This window comes from Pelobates fuscus, chromosome 7 (assembly GCF_036172605.1).
Source record: "Pelobates fuscus isolate aPelFus1 chromosome 7, aPelFus1.pri, whole genome shotgun sequence".
NCBI classification, from domain to species: Eukaryota; Metazoa; Chordata; class Amphibia; order Anura; family Pelobatidae; genus Pelobates; species Pelobates fuscus.
In genome coordinates this window covers 54,027,016-54,049,951 of record NC_086323.1, presented here as the reverse complement: position 1 = coordinate 54,049,951, position 22,936 = coordinate 54,027,016, and the positions used below count along the sequence as shown (strand labels likewise).

The window sequence follows — 22,936 nt, the reverse complement described above, 5'->3', positions numbered from 1 at the left end:
AATGGCATAGCAACATGTGGTATTTTAACAAGGAGATCTGACATAATATTCAGTTAACCATACAAAAAGCAAACATAACATTAAACATACAGTGAGACAAAACTAGAACACTTAAGACACTGCTCTGTCGTGGAAATACATTTCTCCGTAAGCTTCCCGACACTTTGTCTTCAGGAAAACCGAATCAGCGGCAACGGAGAGCCATATAGGCTTCACACTACCACAAAACCCCAAGCTTGGGAGACTCTGGAGCAGTCACCAACCAACCTCCAGGCAGGCTTGCGAACGTGATCACTGTGCTTCCCAGTCGAGATGCTCCAGGCGTCTAGGCCTCTGTTGACGGTATAGCTGTGATGGCTTTGGGCACTTTCTCCTTGCTTGTCGTGTGTGCTTGCCCCAGCAGATATTTGGTAAATGGAAGCATTGCAGTGGGACTGAGCCCCAGGTGTCTGTAGCCTGCAGAAAGTCGGTACATCTCTTTTAGGTGGACATGACTGGCAGATATTTGACTTGCATGTTTTATCCGTCTGATCAGTCTATCGTAATAATGTTTAATGAGGAATGTTTTTTTTCTGTTTGTTACCCATTTGCCATTAAATGGAATCCAGATCGTCATCCGCTTACACACCGATCACTGGTGGATAATCAAGGGGAAGGGGAGGTCTGAATTAAATCGCTAAAATATTCATTATATACACTGTACCCAAACCTAAAATCTGTTTTTAAATATTCCTAAAGGAAAACTATAGGGTCAGGAACACAAACTTGTATTCCTGACCCTATAGTGTTAAAACCTCAATCTAGCCCTCCTGCCTCCTCTAAATATAGTAGGATCTTACTTTCAGTCAAGTCTGCAGCTGCTGTCTTGCCCTGATCTGCCTGCTTGGCTGACATCAGTAGTGATTCTCTGAGCCAATCACAATGCTTCCCATTGGATTGGCTGAGACTGTCAAAGAGGCAGATCAGGGGCAAAGCCAGCACAAGCCAAACACAGCCCTGGCCAATTGGCATCTCCTCATAAAACTGCATTGAATCAATGCATCTGTATGAGGAAAGTTCACCGTCTGCATGCAGTCGGTGGAGACACTGGATGTTAGTGCTGCACACTGTGCTGCACTGCTCCAGGAAACACCTGTAGTAGCCATCTGAGGAGTGGCCAGTGGAGTTATAATTAGGCTGTAATGTAAACAGTACATTTTCTCTGAAAAGGCAGTGTTTACTTCAAAAAGCCTGATGTGAATGATTATATATTTACCAGAACAAATACAATAAGCTGTAGTTGTTCTGGTGACCATAGTGTCCCTTTAATCTATCGTCATCTGATAAGGATGCAGAAAAAATAATGGCAAAACTGCAGATTAGTTTGTTTTTTGGCTTATAGTCCTCCACAATGACTTGTGAATACACACCATGTTTACTACTTGTGACTGATTATACAGTGAAAGGGAAAACTAGTTTAAATGAACAGTCACCTTAACACTTGAAACTCTTAGCCTGCTGTTTTCGCTCCCTGCATGCTAATTAACTGCAAAGAAGAAGAATTAATTTGCATGAGTTGTTGTTTGTGACTCAAACTTAATTGAATGGTTAAAGTACAATGTTTTTAAGGTTTAAAGGGACATTTTAAAGAAACAAAATTAGTTTTGGGGGCACACCTGGAACATGCATTTCTCAGCAATGGTGCTACCATATAAACTATATTGTATACAATATACAGATTAAGTAACGACGCACACATAAAAATACAGATTTACATTTTAAAAGGCTACCTAAAATCACCTGTCACAGCAAACAAATATTTAGATTCAGTTCCACCATATGGCCATATTGTGTTAAGCCCACCTCTACTTCACAGTACCCCAATATCGGTGAGCGCTACAAAAAATTCCACCATGGGATACAAAATTAAATAGTGCTAGTGCTAAATAAGCTAAGGTGTATTTAAATAGTCTGTTATAAGAGCATTGTGAATTTATGTATATAATGCTAAATAAATGTGAGGGGCTTAACACAGTATGGCGGAACTGAATCCCCATATTTGTTTGCTGAGATAGGTTATTTTAAGTAGCCATATACAATGTAAATATGTATTTTTATGTGTGCACTGTTCCCAAGTCTGTATATTGTGTAAAGGGATATTCTAAGCAACATAACTGTTACAGCCTTGTGTATTGATTTTGGGCACTGGAGTCCTCTGGTGCTGTCCCATGGTCTATTGGCAAACTATTTTCTGAGTGTCTCCTGTCCAGCATCCATTTGTTATTGGCATTAGTGCCTAGACTGCTTTGTTAAGTCTATCATTAAACCATGACTCATTGTTCTGTTTTGTTGGCAAGTGAAATCATTGCTTCATTTAGGAATTGGAATTTCATTCTTGTCACTCGCTACGACCCGCATTTCCAGTTAGGAAATCTTGAATTGCCCATGTTAAATCACAGAAACAATGTTGCTTGTACGCACATGCCTGGCATATTTTGGAATCTATGTATTTTTTTATATTTGTCCAGTGTGCTACACACAATCCTAAAACTGCAATATTGAAGCTTACGTTGTGTGCACTTGAGTGTTTGCCCTTTGTTTGGGACATGGTATCCATATTTTATTTGAAAAAAATATTTGCTAACTATTTTTGTGCCAAGAGTGAATTGTAATACTTTATGTAACCATTTTATTATATAGCCCTGGGAATCTCTGCTAGGAAGAATTGGGAAATAGTTGAATAGCTGGGTGGGTGGGATTCAGCGTTGGTTATGGTACATAAAGAAAAATGTTCAAAGCCACACCTAGACCCACCTAACTCCTGTCTGCCCAAGGGGCTATACATCGAGGGGTTTGGATGGATAATCATTTTCTTGATGTAACAGGAGGCAGGTTAAGACAAATATTGCTTCTGCTAGCTTGCAGTAAATGTTTACTGTTATGAAGTATTGACTTGTTATTTTGCACGTAACGTCAATCTAAGTAATGTCTTTTTTTTTTTTAACCTCTTAACAACCAATGACTGAAACATTGGCCTATCAAACCGACCGTTCTATTTATGCCATTCAGATATTAATTCCGCTACAGTTAGTACGATAGGGAATAAACTCCTCTGATAACTGAATTTGTTTCAAAGCATTGATGGACGCATATCTGAATTTCTGTTCTATTGAGCATTTATCGCACATTCTGCTATAGTGATATAATCGTGCACATAGGAGCTATAGTGAAATCACTTGGTATATGCAGTGTTTTCATCACATTTGCATTTAATCTGTTTGGCTCCTTAGTTCCCTGTTTTCCTTTTTTTCTTTTTTTTTGAAAAAAAAACAAGCAAAACAACCCATTGGCATACATTTGTCAAAGTAAAATGTTCCTTCGAATTGAAAACCCAATGAACCAAAGCAGTCGGGATGTATAGGAAGTAACCTAAATGCTGACTTTTTTTTTTTTTTTAATTCTTTATTTTTGAGTGCAGAGATGATTACAAGCTTAATCGGTGACATGTTTAGTATACAATAGTATTGCAAACAATATATAGTCAAGAGGTGCTGCATTTTTTTTTTTTGTCGAGTAGGAACAAGAATTAAACAAGAAGAATTACAAGATAAAGAAGTAGTTATAGTCGTGTTGTGTAACATGCTAATTTGTATATTTTGCATACTTTATGCTTGTTTGTAATGCCTTGTAGGTTCAATCTAGCATACTATAAACTCAAACATGTGTAAGAGCCTAAGCCTGTTTTAAGTGATAGAGTAATGTACGAGTAGCAACTAGGTTAGACAGCTAAGTAGTGAGTATGCCTCTGGGGACCCACGGCACAGGGAGATAAAGGTTAATGCTACATGGTAGCTGATCTGGGTTACCCCTCTGCCCCCTCCCTCCATCGACTTGGCTAAGTGTGATAGGTGAGGTGTCCCAGTATAGTGGTAAGCCCAGCTAGTTCGGCTCTGTCTGTCTCAGGTCGCAGCACAAGTTAGTTTCTGGCTTCCTCCGATCGAGCTCTATCTGGAGTCGGCATCAGAGTCTGCAGGTGTGTCCACCCAGAAGTCTGGCAGCGATATGAGGTTTTTCCCTCCTTGAGGCTCTCGGTTTAGGTGAGTGGTCGTTGGAGAGTCTGTGCTGGGGTGCGAGTGGGTGCTGCCGATAGTATGTCTGCAACGGTAGGTCTTTATGCTCCTTGGAGCCCGTGAGTGAGGGCAGAGGTTCTTCCATAGCCTCATTAGGGGTTCCTCATGCAGGCTGCTCAAAACTGGCTTTTTCGTGATGGCATAGATGGCGGCCATTTTAGCTTCAGAGTGCGGGAGATTAAATTGTAGCGTTCCCTTCCCCGCTGCCGCGGGCCCTCCAGTGGGGACCGGGATAACCCCCACCGGTCCAAAGGGGGGGGGGGAACGGGACCAGGACCACATCAGAGAGCCGGTATGTGATAGCCGAGGGACAAAGCAGGATGGCGGCCGTCCACCCCGCCTCTTCCTCGATTAGGCCGCAGACACCAAAGTCTTTTTTCGCCCTCCCGGGCTCCAAAAACTCCCGATCTCTGGGTCTGCTGCATCACCGACAGCCAAGCAGTGTTTTTGCTGTTATTTTAGATTAATTTAGGCTTAGTAGCCACATTTTTGTCAGCTTATGGGGCTGATTCCCTCAGGAGCCTCTCCAGCATGCGACCAGTCAGCATGGCGGTCCGGCCCCGCCCCCACCTAAATGCTGACTTAATGTCAACTTTTGACATAAGAGCATTCAGACCACACTTCCTTACCCATTTCAGCACATCTTCAAAGGAAGTGTAAGACACAGAAATAATGGAAGTATCGGCCTCATCATTCAACGATGCACCTTGCGGGTAAGACAAATGGTGAATTAATCTATAGGTACCTTTCTCCTTCTTGGGAACTGAACCAAGTGGCGTCACCCTAAAATATGGAAAAGGCGGAACTGAAAACGGTCCTTCCGCTCTCCCTAAAGATATTTCTCTATCAATCTTCTCTCTAACTATACTAGTATTTAACATAACTGAACTAAGATTTTCAACAAACTGAACTGATGAACTACAAACAGGAATTCTTAAACCAAATAAAAAGCTTTTTTTAATTAACTGCGCTATCTGCTGGTTTGGATAGCATTTTAAATAAGGGAGCAGATTTTGTCCTTTCACTGGGGTCCACGCTCTTAGAAGTCTGCTCTCTGGCGGCAGCACCGAAAGGACTCTTAAAGCACCGAAAGGACAGATGACTCCCCGCACAATTACTGCATTGATGTCTGAACCTGCAAGAATTCAGCCATTTACACTGGGACTCGTTGAAAGGCCAACAAACCCACTCGCCTGAGTGCAACCCACTCGCCTGAGTCTGTGACCTATATTGATTCTGTGGAATCCTGCTTGGTAGCAAAATGCTTACCCAAGAACCAACATCCTTCATACCACATTTCAAATTCTTAAGCACCAATAATTTCTGACAAAATATTTCATCATAATTGAATTAAGACAATCCACCAACATTTTTGAAAGCCTCTAATATAGATTCCAGATGATGAAAAAGACCTTATCTGCATGACGCTCACAATAAACACTAGCAAAAATACAAAAAGCCTGAAGCCAATTATTAAAGGACCGGGGTACCGACCGTTTCCTGTCTTTGTCTCTTTCTTGCTTTAATAACAAAAAATCCCTAGAGGCTGGCAACAAAGAAAGAATATTGATATATTCATCATTCCATATTTTTTCTTTAATGCAATTTGCTAAATGAAAACCCAATGCACGCCAAAGCTTCCTTTAAACAAGACTCATTAACAGGCGTACTGTTCTTGTCAGGACGATTAATCAAATTAATCGATGCAGGTGATTTTGACAAATTCAAACTATCTTGCAGCTAAGCCATAGCTGGACTACCCTGAATAGCCTTCTACATCGCTGTTTTTCCCACTCTAGAGCGCCCTTGTGGATAAGCGCTCCAATCAGAGCACTCTCCACGCGGACTCTTGCATAGAGGCTCACGAGGGCATCGCAACAGCCGTTACTGATGCCCTCGCGACTGATAGCGGTGTGTGCAGCAACTTCGACCCCTAAATAACCCCGCAACGCACATGTGTACCTAGTCAATTGACTAGGTACATTCTGAGCAGGTGCAATTTTTTTTAAATATGCCACTGAGTAGGTTTAGGTTCCCTGATTTGAGATACCATGTCAAACAGTCATGATTTTTGAAATCCTTAAAGGGTTACTCCAACCGTTTGCTACAGTTTGCTTTTTTTAAGATAAGCATGCCCTAATGGACTTTTTAATAGGTCCTCTCTATTGAAAATTAAAGGAAATAGTGTTTAATATTACCTGCAATCCAGTGCCGGGTATATCTGATGTCAGCAGAGGGCCTTGTGTGGTCCAATCTGATAGAGAAGCCTGATTGGACCGTGCACCCTGAGTCAGTGGAGAGGGGAGGTAGGACATTTTAAAAGACTCCTACCACCAGGACCACTTCAAATCACTGATGGTTGGAGTAACCCTTTAATATAAGTAAAATGTTACATGTATTACGGTCTCTTTGCTTGTTATTTTGTACTAGACACTTGTAAGTAAATACTTCTTCTCAGTCGATCTACTGGCTTTGCTTGCTCCAAGGGCACGGCCGTGTTTAAGTCCTCTTTAGTTAGAAGCCGCTTTTCCAACCTAAAAACCATAAAGGAAATGAAGAACTAGCGTGTTTTTTTTTTATGAATTCTGACATTATGTGCAAGTACTAAGCATCTCAGTCATGGTCATCACAACTGGTGGTCCTTCTGACCAAAAAGATATAAAAATGGCTGCCTCCATGGATGAAAGGTAAGCCAAAAGATTTGCCAAAAGATTCGCCAAACAGAGTTTTTAATTTATATTTATTAATTATAAAACAATACAATATTTTACTTTCGTTAATAATAAAAATACTTTTATGTTGTTGTTTTATGTACAGTGATAAGAACAGTGATAAGATTTCTTTGACGTATTTAGTAAATTCCTTTTCTAACTAGTTTTAGCAAGTGGATTATTGGGAGAGTACAGTGCTGTCACTCTTGTTGCTATGTGCAACGTTGAACCTGGCAGTGACACCTAGCTGAGTATTTCATCCACACCTCTTCCTTTCTTCCATGTTTTGTTTGTGTTGCCCCAGGGTACACTGTGTGAGGTGTCTCACTTCAGCCTTCGCCTTCCTTCCCTCCAGACATGGTCTGCGGTTCATCAGTCCTGCACCAATCATTCCCTCAGGTGCTGTCTGATTATCAGACTGCTTCCTGTCTGTATCACACAGCTTCAGCCCTCACGCCCCATGTACACTTCTAGGGTTGGGCTACCTGCAAATGAAGTAAACAGTATTATCATAGTGTCTAAGAACCCATTCCCCTGTTTGCCAAATCGTTCTTTAGAATAGTTTCCTGTGCCCTGAACATTCCATTCTTTACTTTGCTAGCCGTTACCAGTTCAATCGGAAGGCAGTTCCGGGTATATACCACTTTTTCTACAGTATTTCTCACAATATTTGTCAGTACAGAAGTTCCATTAATTTGATTATAATATACATATCTGGAATTAAAACAGGTTTGTAGAATTTAGTAACCAAAATTGCTTGTCAGAAAAATTATGTGTCTACCTGTGTTTACATTTTAACGGTTTTAGGTTTGTTCTATATTGTTATAATGTATTTATATTGCACTTTATCTTCTTTGGCACAATAGGAGCTTAGGGATGAATGTTTGCTATATACGTTATGGACCACTGAGTGGCGTAATTAAAGGAACGGTCCAGTCCTCACATAGTGGTAATCCATGCAAGGTATGGGAACCTATCTACCTCTACCAGTGGAAAAAGGCAGAGCAGTGTTTGGTTGTATACAGAGAAAAAAGGAAAACAGGATTGGGCAGCCTGTGGCTGCATTATTTATTTGTTATCCTACATCCATAACCCATACATGACACATCCCCAAGCAGGGAAAACCTCAGTGACATTGGCACGTTGGTTTTGTTGCCAGCATGCGGCGTCAGAACAGTGTAACATCACTCTATTCCTATATGCCAGACCTGCATAGCTTGGCAGTAGGTAGAGCCAAAATTAAACAGTCTAAACTTCTTCCGGCTGCAGATAAGTTTTTAGCGCCTCATTTTCCAAGTAAAGGTAAACGATTCAATATAAAAATACAGATGCACACATACATACACACACACATACAGACAGACACACAGATACACAGACACACCGATACACGCACATACACTGACAGACACACAGAAATATGCACTGACAGATATAGACAAAGAGTCACACACATACTGACAGGCATACAGATACACAAACACGGAACCGATACACAGACAGACACACACCGATACACTTACGCTGACAGACATACAGGTCAAAATATACAGTTATAGCCACCCTACAGTTTCCTATCTTTTGTGTGCTGGAGTGTGGCTTCCATGGTGACCAGTCTGCAGACTGAGGATGCTGGGAGTTGGGGGCTGGCTCTTGCAGCCTGCACCCCCCCTTTCCTTCCTTCCTTGTCTCTGCCCCCTCCATGTAGTTCCTGTGTCTCACAGCCTGGCCCCTATAACCTTTCCATACGCATGGTCTTGTATTATTAGAGAAAGTGAGATTTATTTTTTTCTGTGAAATCAAGAAACAAACTATAATTAGGATTACATGTCCATGATCGTCAGGGTAATATATGGCAATGCTGAAAGAAATGCCACACGTTACCCTGATTTGTCTTTATGGTGTGGGCACTGTACTCAGTGGTGGGATTCAGCCAGTTCACACCTGTTTGCATAAACCTGTTACTAAAATGTAACAAGTTCGCCAAACCAGTGATTAAAATTAGCTAGGGGGCCCGGCGACTTGCCCTGTATGCCGCCGGGTGCGGAGCCCCTTTGTGTAGTCTTGGGGGGTGGGGCGAGATGGAGTCTTGGTCCCAGGCAGCACAATGTCTTGGGCCACCCTGTGGAGTTGGAAACATATGAAAAGTCGAAACTCGTTACTAAAAATGTTTAATCCCACTACTGACCGTACCTATATAATACATTATGCCATGGCTAGTGCCCGCATGGGGTTTTGAATCTGTGACTCAGAAATTGTAGTAGGAATTTTTTTTTTTTTTTAAAACTGCCCTGATTCTCCTGTGACCGTTAATTCAGATAGTGATATTATCGAAAGAACAGGTACTGGAGAGATAACGGCTACATAACAGCTAGGGCACATTTATCAGAGACTAATACTACTATATCACTGATCATACCAGTCTGTGTAGTTACAGTGAATGATATAACTGACTGCATACACCACATCCATAGAGCACCAACTGAGCACTGGAGATGTTGGGACTGTAACTCCCATCACTCTTTATACAGGGGTACATCTATGTAACATGGATATAGCTTACCAACACTAAACATGGTGAGGCATTCTTATAGCAATTATCAGCATGACACTCATATTAATTTACTAATATGGGATTTGTCGGGAAACTCAAACAGAATTAAAAAGTGAATTTCACATTTTACCTCAAAATAACCTGAATTGGAAACTGTATTTATTTTGACTATTTTTTACCTAAAATATTAAATTCTCTTTGAATTCCCAAGAGTGAACACTAACAGTCAATATTGTAAACCAGCCAGATGGCATTACGTGAATAGGCTACCTCAGGGCAGGCTGTGTGAGCAACACAGGCAAGAGTTTGTGTGACAACTGCTCAGAATACAAAATGTCTGTCAACTGAAGCAAGTCATAATTTATTAAGTTTTCCTCATCCAAAAACATTTGGATGAGGTGGGCTAATTTGGGTTGGAAGAGCGGAATGCTGAGACACATTCTATTGGTTTCCATGGTGATTACCTGTTATTTAGCACTTTGCCCCAGAACAGCACTTTTTTTTGCCTTGATAAATCTCCCCCTCAATGTTAAGTGTTGTTGTGGTTTCCATGGTGATTGCTCTTGATTTAGCTCTTTGCCTTCCTTAATATGTCTGACCACACTACAGCTTGTTTAAACAGGCCAGGCCTGTGTGTTCTTTTATGGATATAGACAAAAAATGGGATACAGCTGAATAACTAGAAAAAAAAGAATATAAAACACATAGTGAAGTACATTAACAATAATTGGATTTAACCCACAAAGATTGCACTCACGAGATAGTGTAGGGTAATGCGCCTTTAAGCCCACACTGGGCTAAAATGGTATTTGCCTTCCACGGATCGGTTGCTCTGTCTTTCACAGGAAATGGAAGAATGCCAGTTGAAATGTAAAAAATATTTTTCTTTATTCAAAAGGCGGTAAATAGCCTTGAAAGATTCAATCAGTAAAATTATTAAAAATAACTGCAATCTTAGATTGCAGTTATTTTTAATAATTTTTTTAATAATTTTACTGATTGAATCTTTCAAGGCTATTTACCGCCTTTTGAATAAAGAAAAATATTTTTTACATTTCAACTGGCATTCTTCCATTTCCTGTGAAAGACAGAGCAACCGATCCGTGGAAGGCAAATACCATTTTAGCCCAGTGTGGGCTTAAAGGCGCATTACCCTACACTATCTCGTGAGTGCAATCTTTGTGGGTTAAATCCAATTATTGTTAATGTACTTCACTATGTGTTTTATATTCTTTTTTTTCTAGTTATTCAGCTGTATCCCATTTTTTGTCTATATCCATACTTATATTTGAGGTTCGTTTGGGGGAAACCTCTTGGGAAGCTGTATCCATCTTATACGCAGTTAAGTACCTCTGCATATTCCTACCATTAAGTTGGTTAGGTGTACTTGTGTATATATATTTTTTTGTGTGCATTTTTTTCATTTTCATACATATACTGTGTGTTCTTTTAACCTTTTCCCTCTCAGGGTTAGGCAGTCTCTAACAGCCCAACTGCTACACCTCCCATTATGCTCAGCCAGCTGGGGTGGCAGAGGCTGCTTATCCTTGCTGTGTGTAAATATTAGGTTGGAGGCAGTTTGGGGCTGGGACTTGTGTATATGTGAAGTTGATGTGAAGGGTTGGGCACTTAATCAGAGCGTGACTCACAACAGTAGATCTCTGTGTCTGCAGTGAGTCAGGTTACAGAGTGCTCTTAAAACACACCTGAGGGAGACAGAGCACACAGACAGTAAACGCAGCACGACAGACACCAAATAACCCCGAGAAGGATACACAGGAGGGATACGGTTCCCCGGCTGCACCATGCTGGCTCCCTGGAGATGCTTTGGATGGACTCTGGCCTTTCTGCTTGCTGTGTCAGAGACCCTGGCCATTGAAGGTGAGCAGCCTGAAAACTGGCTTCTCATGGGGTGCAGAGTGATGCATGAGCTCCAGGGATGTAGCTTGAGATATTGCCTGACATGTCAACTTTTAGGTTATAATACTGTGATGCACTGCGGAATATGTTGGAGCTATATAAATGCCAATAATAATAAAAGGTGCGTTACCTGCCTTCTGCCTTAGGTAAGGGGCCCTTAGAGCCAGCTGATAGCAAGTGCAGTGAACTAAACAACGAAAACCTTGAACTATAAGTATGCCAGTATGGGGCAACGTAAATTCCTTAATTCTTTAATCTCACGTGTAACAGGTCAAGGTGTATATGGAAATATAACCACCGTACATACGGTAGTGCATAGCACATGGTTGCCATCATGTTGTGGTTTGTATGACATGTCCAAGAGAGACTTTTCCTGTGAGATACCTACTTGTTGGTAATGTCCGTACCAACTCGGCAGTGGTTGCTGTGCATGCTAGTTTGTCTACATTTGACCAAGTGTTTAAAAGACAGGGCATGTCCTTTTCGGTGCTTAGATTTTGAGTAATTGCTTAATGAATGGATGTTGGGCAGTATGGTGTCGGGAAGTTGGGTTGAGTTTCTCTGGGTGCATTAATTAGACCGTAACTAGGTGGTTTTATATGTTGAGATACTTGTTTCATTTGGCTGCTGTTAGATGTTTTAATGATGTTTAGATGTTCAGGTGATGCTTAGTGGAATGTTTATTATATACGGCTGAACTGTTAGTTACTGCCTTGTTAAGTGAAGATTTTAACTTCTGAGTGTTTGTGGAACTTAGTAAATCAAATGACAGTGAGATTCTCCAAATATTCTTCCTTTAATAGTCTATTTAAGACATTTATACCAAGTAATTAAAAAGGTCTAATAATTATTCTGATAAAAAAAAATACTTTACAAAACTGTTAATATTTTTAGAACTTCATTAAATATATGACATACTACTAAATAAAGCATTTATTGAAAGTATAAGCCAAAGTCAAACCAGACAACAATATAGAGGAATTGATTGCAGATTATGTGACCCTGAATGTCCTCATATATTCTATCAATGAAACGGTGATAAACTGCCCACTTGTTGTCCCTGGTGTTAAAAAGTGATGTAGGAAATGCACGCATCACATAGCAAGTTATATATGTATAGCCAATACTATATCCAGAATATTGTCACAGGTCGGTCAGTTTATACGAATTAAAATGATTTCTAGATGAGCAGTCCATGAGGTTATGGTTAATTGATTTGCCATATTATCCTGGAGTACGATTAATTTACTACTAATCAACCTGAATTAAATGTAGTGTCCCAAAAATGGGTGATCAGGAACCCTATATTGGCAGCACTATTTATAATTGCTATTCTACGTCATACAGAGTTGGGTGTAGACCACTCACCCTCCATTTACCTCTTTAAAATATTCATTTCTTCTGGCTATGCATATTTAGATGCAGACAGCACTGTTTTTTAAAATATTACCTGCTTTAGATTTTCCTTTGATCTTGGGGAATGTATGGTATTTATAAACTGATAGGTAAGGTATGGTAATTATAAATTGTGGACTCCACTCATCAGACTTACTTTTTGAGCAATAACGCTTAGTTTGCACAGAGATCCGTCTGCGGCTTGGGTAATTAAATGGTGGCAGTAATTATGCGTAACCGGATTATAGTTCACTTAATGAGATTTCATATTTTCTGTCCAGTTACAATAGTTCACTCCAAAATCTGATCCATGCTATAAAAAAACAAACAAAAAAAGTCCTGCGCTCAAACTCCCATTACTCCTGGGCGGCAGCAACGACCATAGTACACATCATCTCAAACACATACAGTAAAAACCAAAGAAAAAGTTACCTGCGCTCTTTCCCAAATCCCTATGTATATTTACACAAATGGAGGTTTTTAGTTATCTCCAATGGCCATGAGAGGGTATGCCCACCTGCCACATCAAGGCAGACCTCTTAGGTGGGTTCTAACTCTAACCATTCACCTTGCTTCCTGAGCAAGGTTATGAATTACAGGGACACAAATCTAACCTGACCATACAAGGAAATAATGAAATTCATCTGAAAAGGAGACAATGGGAGGATTTACGTGAAATGATGCTTTTTTGTGTGTCTATTAATTACAAAAAGAGACGAGAGCAGGGTTTTATATTGTTTTCTATACTCTAATAACCATGGAATGCAATCATGTTATGACCTGACGAGACTGGGTGGGATAGTTCGTGCGATCATTACTAGCAGGGAAAATTAAATATAATGCTGGCATCATGTTTGTTGAAAATGGACCCTGTTGCCAAAATGCCCTAAGCTGGCAAATGGCATAATAAACATAACATTATTTTATCATATAGAATTCATACGAAAACAGAGCTCTTCAACACTTCAACAAAGAGGATATATTGGGTTTATTTATAGTCTGTCCTGAAAGGACATAGCACCTCCATGACATAATATAAATTATTTGCAAATGGGAACCACTGCCTGGTCTGTAGACTGGTGTCTGTGGTAAGGTGTGTGCATTATTAGACACAAGATAAATGTAATTGAAATAACACTTGGAGTTTTTAAAAGTGTATTAGATTTAAATAAACTAAATTTGTTTTGTTTTTAATAACTTTCTTGATTTGTGCTTCGCAAGTAACAAGCCTCCATAGCAAGCCAGTAACCAACCTCATGCTTATGAGTTGCATTAACAATGAAACAGCTGTCCATGAGTGTTTCATTGGCTTTGCATGTCTTCCTGAGTTGTTTCAAAGATATTGCATACAGCAAATGGAATGTTTAAAATGGAATACTGAGGCAGAAATTTTAATCTTTGTTTAAATAATTAGCATATACCCGCCCAGAATCCTTTGCAGTAGTAACACCACTGCAAAAGTGTGATTTCTGTCAGAAAAGCAAGTCTTATGGCTTGACTGGTGAGCAGATATATGTTTAACATTTTGACTATTATTTTTTTAATATTATATCTTGATTTTTATTTTTTTATTGTTATAATGCTTATCTAACTTAACAACCATGTTGTGACAGATTCTACTATTATCTGACCAACTGCCGCTCCACCTAACTTGAGTAACATGGCTGCTCAGTCATATAAAACATTGAACATTTATCAATATACATAATTTAATAGTAATTAAATATCATTACATTTAGTAAATAAGAAGTGGACATTTGATGACAGTTGTCCTTTAAAGGGACACTATACAGGGAGTGCAGAATTATTAGGCAAATGAGTATTTTGACCACATCATCCTCTTTATGCATGTTGTCTTACTCCAAGCTGTATAGGCTCGAAAGCCTACTACCAATTAAGCATATTAGTTGATGTGCATCTCTGTAATGAGAAGGGGTGTGGTCTAATGACATCAACACCCTATATCAGGTGTGCATAATTATTAGGCAACTTCCTTTCCTTTGGCAAAATGGGTCAAAAGAAGGACTTGACAGGCTCAGAAAAGTCAAAAATAGTGAGATATCTTGCAGAGGGATGCAGCACTCTTAAAATTGCAAAGCTTCTGAAGCGTGATCATCGAACAATCAAGCGTTTCATTCAAAATAGTCAACAGGGTCGCAAGAAGCGTGTGGAAAAACCAAGGCGCAAAATAACTGCCCATGAACTGAGAAAAGTCAAGCGTGCAGCTGCCAAGATGCCACTTGCCACCAGTTTGGCCATATTTCAGAGCTGCAACATCACTGGAGTGCCCAAAAGCACAAGGTGTGCAATACTCAGAGACATGGCCAAGGTAAGAAAGGCTGAAAGACGACCACCACTGAACAAGACACACAAGCTGAAACGTCAAGACTGGGCCAAGAAATATCTCAAGACTGATTTTTCTAAGGTTTTATGGACTGATGAAATGAGTGAGTCTTGATGGGCCAGATGGATGGGCCCGTGGCTGGATTGGTAAAGGGCAGAGAGCTCCAGTCCGACTCAGACGCCAGCGAGGTGGAGTACTGGTTTGGGCTGGTATCATCAAAGATGAGCTTGTGGGGCCTTTTCGGGTTGAGGATGGAGTCAAGCTCAACTCCCAGTCCTACTGCCAGTTTCTGGAAGACACCTTATTCAAGCAGTGGTACAGGAAGAAGTCTGCATCCTTCAAGAAAAACATGATTTTCATGCAGGACAATGCTCCATCACACGCGTCCAAGTACTCCACAGCGTGGCTGGCAAGAAAGGGTATAAAAGAAGAAAATCTAATGACATGGCCTCCTTGTTCACCTGATCTGAACCCCATTGAGAACCTGTGGTCCATCATCAAATGTGAGATTTACAAGGAGGGAAAACAGTACACCTCTCGGAACAGTGTCAGGGAGGCTGTGGTTGCTGCTGCACGCAATGTTGATGGTGAACAGATCAAAACACTGACAGAATCCATGGATGGCAGGCTTTTGAGTGTCCTTGCAAAGAAAGGTGGCTATATTGGTCACTGATTTGTTTTTGAATGTCAGAAATGTATATTTGTGAATGTTGAGATGTTATATTGGTTTCACTGGTAAAAATAAATAATTGAAATGGGTATATATTTGTTTTTTGTTAAGTTGCCTAATAATTATGCACAGTAATAGTCACCTGCACACACAGATATCCCCCTAAAATAGCTAAAACTAAAAACAAACTAAAAACTTCTTCCAAAAATATTCAGCTTTGATATTAATGAGTTTTTTGGGTTCATTGAGAACATGGTTGTTGTTCAATAATAAAATTAATCCTCAAAAATACAACTTGCCTTATAATTCTGCACTCCCTGTAGTCACCAGAACAGCTACAGCTTATTGAATTTGTTCTGGTGAGTAGAATCATTACCTTCAGGCTTTTTGCTGTAAACACTGTCTTTTCAGAGAAAATGCAGTGTTTACATTACAGCCTAGTGATAACTTCACTGGCCACTCCTCAGATAGCTGTCAGAGATCTTTCCTGGGTCATGGCTGCCTAAAGTGCATCCAAACATTGTCTCTCCTCCCTCTGCATGGAGACACTGAACTTTCCTCATAGAGATTCATTGATTCAAATCATCTCTATTAGATGATGCTGATTGGCCAGGGCTGTGTTTAAATCATGCTGGCTCTGCCCCTGATCTGCCTCTTTGTCAGTCTCAGCCAATCCTATGGAGAAGCACTGTGATTGGATCAGGCTACCACATCTGATTATGTCAGCAGACTGCTTGTTTTTCTGAGACAAACAGCATGCAGAGTTACAGCTTCAGGCTTAACTACAGTAAGATGTTTACTATATTTATGCAGGCATGACGGGTCCAGGGGGGCTGGATGGTGGTTTTAACACTATAGGGTCAGGAATACATGTTTGTGTTCCTGACCCTATAGTGGTCCATTAAATATATCCCACTTTCTATTGAGCTTCCTCGATGCCAATTGGGATTTAGCAGTAGTGATATTTCCTCTTTCTGACCCAAGACCTTCTGTGTCTCGTTTTGTTCCAGGTGTCTTTTTTTAGTTTTCAGAATAAGCAGAGTGTGTGTGTATCTAACCCAAATAGCAGTAATACTGCCGGTTAATTGTAAAATTTGAGGAACTCGTTTAGATATTGGTTTGTGTAAATAAAATACATTGTACTTTTTATTTCTCAAATAGCTGAGTACATGAAGGGTTACGGATACATACTTGCAGGCACATGAAGATGGTATGAGAGCCAGCATGGGGGTGTGCAGGTTGCATTTACGGGCATGAAATGGCGTGTCAGATGGGTTGCATGTATCTAAGAATTGGCTACCAATATGGAGAGCTCTTCTGAAGCCTTTGTGTTTGGATATAAGTCCACTGGAAAATCTTTGTACCACGTAAGCATGGTTAATATGTGTTTCATGGGACTTCTCCAGGCCAAGTGTCATCTCAGTACAAAGCAGGCTGGCACTATGCCCAAAATTATCAAAGCACCGTTGAACTGCTAGAGTGCGAGCTAAAATGGCCTCCTTATATATTACTCAGAGTGCAGTGCAAGCACGTGTGAACATGCAGTCACACTACGTTTATTCCCAGACTCTGGGTGACCGAGCCGCTCTGTTGAGTGATTGGGTAGATTGTGTTCTACTCTTCTGTCAAACAACAAAATTGTTTAATTTGATAAATCTACTCCACTCCTGCCACACTCTCTAAAAGTTTGTGTACCTCTCACTGTCCATTTGAAATCTTGGGTGGAATGTTAGCATTTGAAGATTTGACAGTCATACACTATCCGTCATCTACTTTACACTCCCTGACAAGCACTTGTTAGTCTCAGTAGTGCAATAAAAACAGTAATTTGAACAGAAAAAGATGTCACTGATACACATTACTGAGCTTCTTCGAAGAGTTTATAATCTATGTATTGGAGCGAATTGGGGACTAAATTTATCTGAAATCTGTAAGATTTACAAAGAGCTTGGGGCTATAGGAATAATGTGAGGGAGGTGAAGGATACTGGGGCCCAGTCATAGAAAACATGTGTTTGCAAGATGACGGAGGAAGTGAAAGAGGTTTCTGTTTATATTCACTTTGAAAAGAACAAATTCACAGTGAAATGTATGCTGTTTGTAACTACGTCAAAACAGGCTGTTAAAGAATAGTAACAAGAAGCAGGCAAAACTTTTACAACTTTCTCTATGTATGTTCCTTCTTAGAACCTAAGCAGGTATTGCATTCAATAAACGTTTATTGAGCGTATATGTAAACAGTCATAAAGAAGAAAAAATGACAGATCAATGTACAAGAGTGATCCGTATCACCTAAGCAAGTTTTAGCTCACCTGCGCCGCTACAAAGTGAACTTAAACCAATTTTCAGAACAGACTGATCCCACCCACAAGGGTATATTCCGTTTGTTGATTATTTTATTTGAATTGTGATTGTTAATGGCAAATAATAATATTTTATTTGTTATTTTATCTCTTTATCTTCACTGCACACCAGTTTCTACATCTGTCTGCAACTGTAATGGCCGCACCCATCAGTGTGTGTTTGACCCAGATTTACTGGCACAGACAGGCTCCGGGTTCCGTTGCATTAACTGTAAGGGAGGTACTGATGGCCCAAATTGTGAGCGCTGCAAGGAGGGGTATTATCCACTGCCAGGGGGTGACTGTGCACCCTGCTCCTGCGATGCTAAAGGTAAGTTGAATGCAGTCTTAAAGCAGATAGGGCACATGCCCCTTTGTTCCCTAAATCACGTGCATTGTCCAATAGAGTGCTCTGTTTGTTAGTGTTATGGTTTGAGGTATATTTACTAAAGGCCGTATTGTGGTAGGATGGGACACTAAATCTGCTTGTCAAATTTCCCGTTTATTAATCCCATTGGATTAGGTAAATCCCTTGCTATTGACAACCCTGACGATACCCATGGCAGTATAGTTATATAGTGGAAGATGTTCCCTATTAACATAAAATGAGAACAAAAGCGAAGTTCCAACTTACCGGACCAGATGGTTGTCTGTTCTCCTGACCCTATAACTAGACTCAGACCCATATTTATTGAAACTGATCAGATTGATTTGTTTGTCCATAGACTGACAGGCATTTGATTCATTTAACACAGCTGAAAGGGATTTGTGCACAAGTCTAATCATTACAATGCTGTCATTAGCAAGATCTCGTAGAATTAATAATGGGAAACACCAAGGCTAGTGAATAGAAGCTGCTAGATATTAAACCAGTTACTCTCTTACCCCGGCAATTCCTTAACAATTTCCTTCTTATTCCAGGCTCTCTCAGCCCACAATGTAATAATTTTGGAAGATGCAGCTGTAAACCGGGTGTAATGGGTGAGAAGTGCGACCAGTGCCAACCTGGCTTCCAATTCCTTACTGAGGCTGGCTGCAGGTATTTAGATTAATTTGTAATGAGTAATAACAACAATGCAAAATAAAGTATTTGCTATGGAAGCAGACGTAATGTCACTTTTTGTCTTAAAAAAAGGTAACCGATACATTGTTCTATGCAAATTGCTAGAATATGTATGCATTACATTGTACCTTAAGGTGCTTCATCTTCGACTCCTTGTATGCACGCATTCTATGAAATCCAGGATGTAGTGGTCGGGACGTCTATTCTCAAGCTAGGAATTCGTTTCCGTGTATTTGCTGGAGTTCAGCTATAAAAACTTACCTGCACATAAATCAAGAGGAAACTAACAAGAGATTACCCACAATAGCGTCACAATAGGGGGCACACAATTTGTTTGACAGGCTCACTTCAAAAAAAGCACAGTGAATAGATTGTAAGTTCAATCTATTCACTGTGCTTTTTCTTTTTTAATATTTTTTTTATTCTGTTTATTCTTGATCATGTCAAATATAATTACTATATGTGTTTACTTCTTACCCATTGGTTTCCTTGGCAACCATAGCCATGTGATTATGGTTGGGAGGTCTCCAATCATTGTGGGTGGCCACCCATTACACTCAGGTGTTACTCACAGGTGTTACTCATTTTTGTTTGGGATATAAAATTTATTTTTTACTCCTTATTTAGTATGCTCCCTTGATAACGGCACATACGCCGAAACATTGGGGGCTATCTTTTGATTTTTTTTTTACCCTCCTCTCACTCATTCTGACATTTCTATTTTCTTTTGGTATGTATTATTTTGGATTGTTTTATACAGGTACCATTCTGTTTTGTATCTGGATTGATACTATTCATTCTGTAGATCTATGATTGACTATATTAATCTCCTGTTTTGGATACAGGTTTCATATTGATCATGTATGTATGGTCCTATCTGTACTGAGATTTGCTATTGGATATTGTGTAATACCTGTGATTTTATTTTTGTACCTGTGTAATAAAATGCATTTTATGTTAGTTGATTATTCATTATTATATGTTTAAATCATTGTGACATGCAATGAAAATTAAATATTAATATAAATATTTGTATCCCTCCATTGTACAGGAGACAGGGCTGTCAGTGTGACCCTGCAGGGAGCACTCAGGGATGCGATGCTGGTGGGAGATGCGTGTGCAAAGCAACAGTTACTGGAGAACAATGTGACAGGTAAAATTGGCATGGTGACAGTTATTTACTCAACGCATGGCGTAAATGCATGTACTAATGTGAACATAAAGCAAACTACTTATAGGGGGTTTGTACATGTAGGTTTGCAATAACTTACATACATTTAATAAATCTCTCCTCTGCTGCTTTAGAGTAAAACCTCTAACACAGATTGCGTTGTTTGACACCACAATGAGCAGATCTGTCAGTTCTGTGTGGAATGTAGCAAGTTGAAGAGATGTTTCATAGGATGGAGTGAGCTTAGGAAACCGCACCAGGAAACAAAATAGCTGTGTGGCTCCATAGGCCAATGCTGTCAGATATTTCTAATGGTGTCTGGACAATAAATCCGTCACAATCATAGTCAGAGGCCAGAATCTAGACTAAAGGGACACTCAACACCATAACTACTTTGACTTATTGAAGTGGATATTGTACAAGGGTACATTCACTGCTTTTGTCTAATTTGTCCGACTGACAAAATAGGCTCTTAGAGTAGAGATTGTCATTCAAAGAGCTGGAAGTTACACTTTCCACCTTTTTTTTTTTTAGCTAACATAACCAACTGACTTGGACAAGCTTGCAGGAGTTACTCTGAGCAGCAAACAAATGCAAGTATAAAGACTGACCCCATGTGATGATCAGGGCTAGACACGCATAAGAATGAATGTTCGGTACACTGGCACCATAATTATTTCAGTAAGCTGAAAAGGATATAATGTCTGGACTGTTTTGATAAGAAACCACAGGGAACACATTAGTTGGCCCCATTCTGCTTACTGGGGATTCATTTTGGCATATGTATTCTACAGGCCTTAGAAAGTAAACCCAGATTACCCACAAGGCAGCGTAGGCAGCCACCTAGAACCTGGACTTACAGTGGCCCTGTGAATCCCTGATTGGCCACAAGCTCTTGCTATGAGGGGGACCCTCCTTGAGCCATCAGGAAGATCTAAAGATCTTCATGTTCAGCCATGTGTTCCATCAAAGGGAGCTTTGTGGTCTACAGATCACTTTTAGTAATTGACTGAGCACCAGAACCATTAGGGAGTTCTTAAAGTGATGTGCACCTGATATTGATTCAAACAACAAAGCTCCCTTAACCAGTCCACCATGGATCATGCAAAGAATGGTCTCCATTGGAACACCAAGCATCATACCACCTCCTGCCAAAATGTAGGCAGGAGGGGGGGCAAAATAAAAAAATTATTACACATAATCAGACACACAAAACACTCATATACACACACACACACTCACACTCTTCATACAGCTGTCAGCCTCCTCCACGCACAATATTCAGCCATTACACACACACACTCACACATACAACACTCAGTCACAATGCACGCACACAACACTTACAGAACATAGCCTGGGAGGGGGCCTCAATTTGATATCCTGCCTAGGGTCCTGAGCAACATTAAAAAGACGCTATTCTGCAAGGGCCTTTCAACCTAGCCTAAAATAGCAATGTTAGAATGTTTCTGAGTCACTTACTTTATCCAGATTGGCTTTCTTGGCTTTACATTTAGTTCTCTTTCATTTCTCCACAATTCCTGGATTAGTAAATTAACCCACTTATTGGTGAACACAGTAAATACATTATAACATGTGTCTAACGTGTAACATTCCATGTGTCTGATAGGTGTAAACCTGGATATTATGATCTGGATGCTTCCCGCTCAGAAGGCTGTTTACAGTGTTTTTGTCATGGACATTCTACATCTTGCAGCAGCTCAACTCAATACAGCATTCATAATATCACATCCTCCTTCCAGAAAGGTAAGATTGGCCCTCTAGTGGCAGCTTTCCATTAGTACAAGACTCAGAGAGAGCCATACAAGATCACAGTAATGAGTAAGTTATTCACATCAATGGGAATTGTTGTGAATTTCCTATTGTAGGCCAAAATAACTGGAATGACAACATAACTGACCTGGCGAGTTCTTGGTTATTGTGGACAGGAAATTGAAGTTCACTTTGAATTCTTGACAATTCATGCAATTACTAAATAACGCAGAGAGATTCTTAAACATTTTAGACATGTGCCAAACTATTATCAGTACTGCCTGTGTACGCACACTATTAGCAGTGCTGACTGTGTATGTGCACTATTAGCAGTGCTGCCTGTGTACGCACACTATTAGCAGTGCTGACTGTGTACGCACACTATTAGCAGTGCTGACTGTGTATGTGCACTATTAGCAGTGCTGCCTGTGTACGCACACTATTAGCAGTGCTGACTGTGTATGTGCACTATTAGCAGTGCTGCCTGTGTACGCGCACTATTAGCAGTGCTGCCTGTGTACGCGCACTATTAGCAGTGCTGCCTGTGTACGCGCACTATTAGCAGTGCTGCCTGTGTACGCGCACTATTAGCAGTGCTGCCTGTGTACGCGCACTATTAGCAGTGCTGCCTGTGTACGCGCACTATTAGCAGTGCTGCCTGTGTACGCGCACTATTAGCAGTGCTGCCTGTGTACGCGCACTATTAGCAGTGCTGCCTGTGTACGCGCACTATTAGCAGTGCTGCCTGTGTACGCGCACTATTAGCAGTGCTGCCGGTGTACGCGCACTATTAGCAGTACTGCCTGTGTACGCACACTATTAGCAGTACTGCCTGTGTACACGCACTATTAGCAGTACTGCCTGTGTACGCGCACTATTAGCAGT

The 22,936-nt window shown here is 40.4% G+C and overlaps 1 protein-coding gene across 1 annotated transcript in view; it reads left to right on the top strand.

The window, feature by feature from the left end:
- The first annotated feature begins 11,026 nt into the window (after positions 1-11,026).
- Positions 11,027-22,936, top strand: part of LAMC2 (laminin subunit gamma 2) — a 35,498-nt gene continuing 23,588 nt past the window's right edge. The window contains exons 1-5 of the mRNA XM_063428290.1: positions 11,027-11,255; positions 18,178-18,375; positions 18,966-19,083; positions 20,159-20,260; positions 21,909-22,045. Of these exons, the coding sequence (XP_063284360.1) occupies positions 11,180-11,255; positions 18,178-18,375; positions 18,966-19,083; positions 20,159-20,260; positions 21,909-22,045 (631 nt within the window). The 5' untranslated portion in view covers positions 11,027-11,179. The remainder of the gene's footprint in view (positions 11,256-18,177; positions 18,376-18,965; positions 19,084-20,158; positions 20,261-21,908; positions 22,046-22,936) is intronic.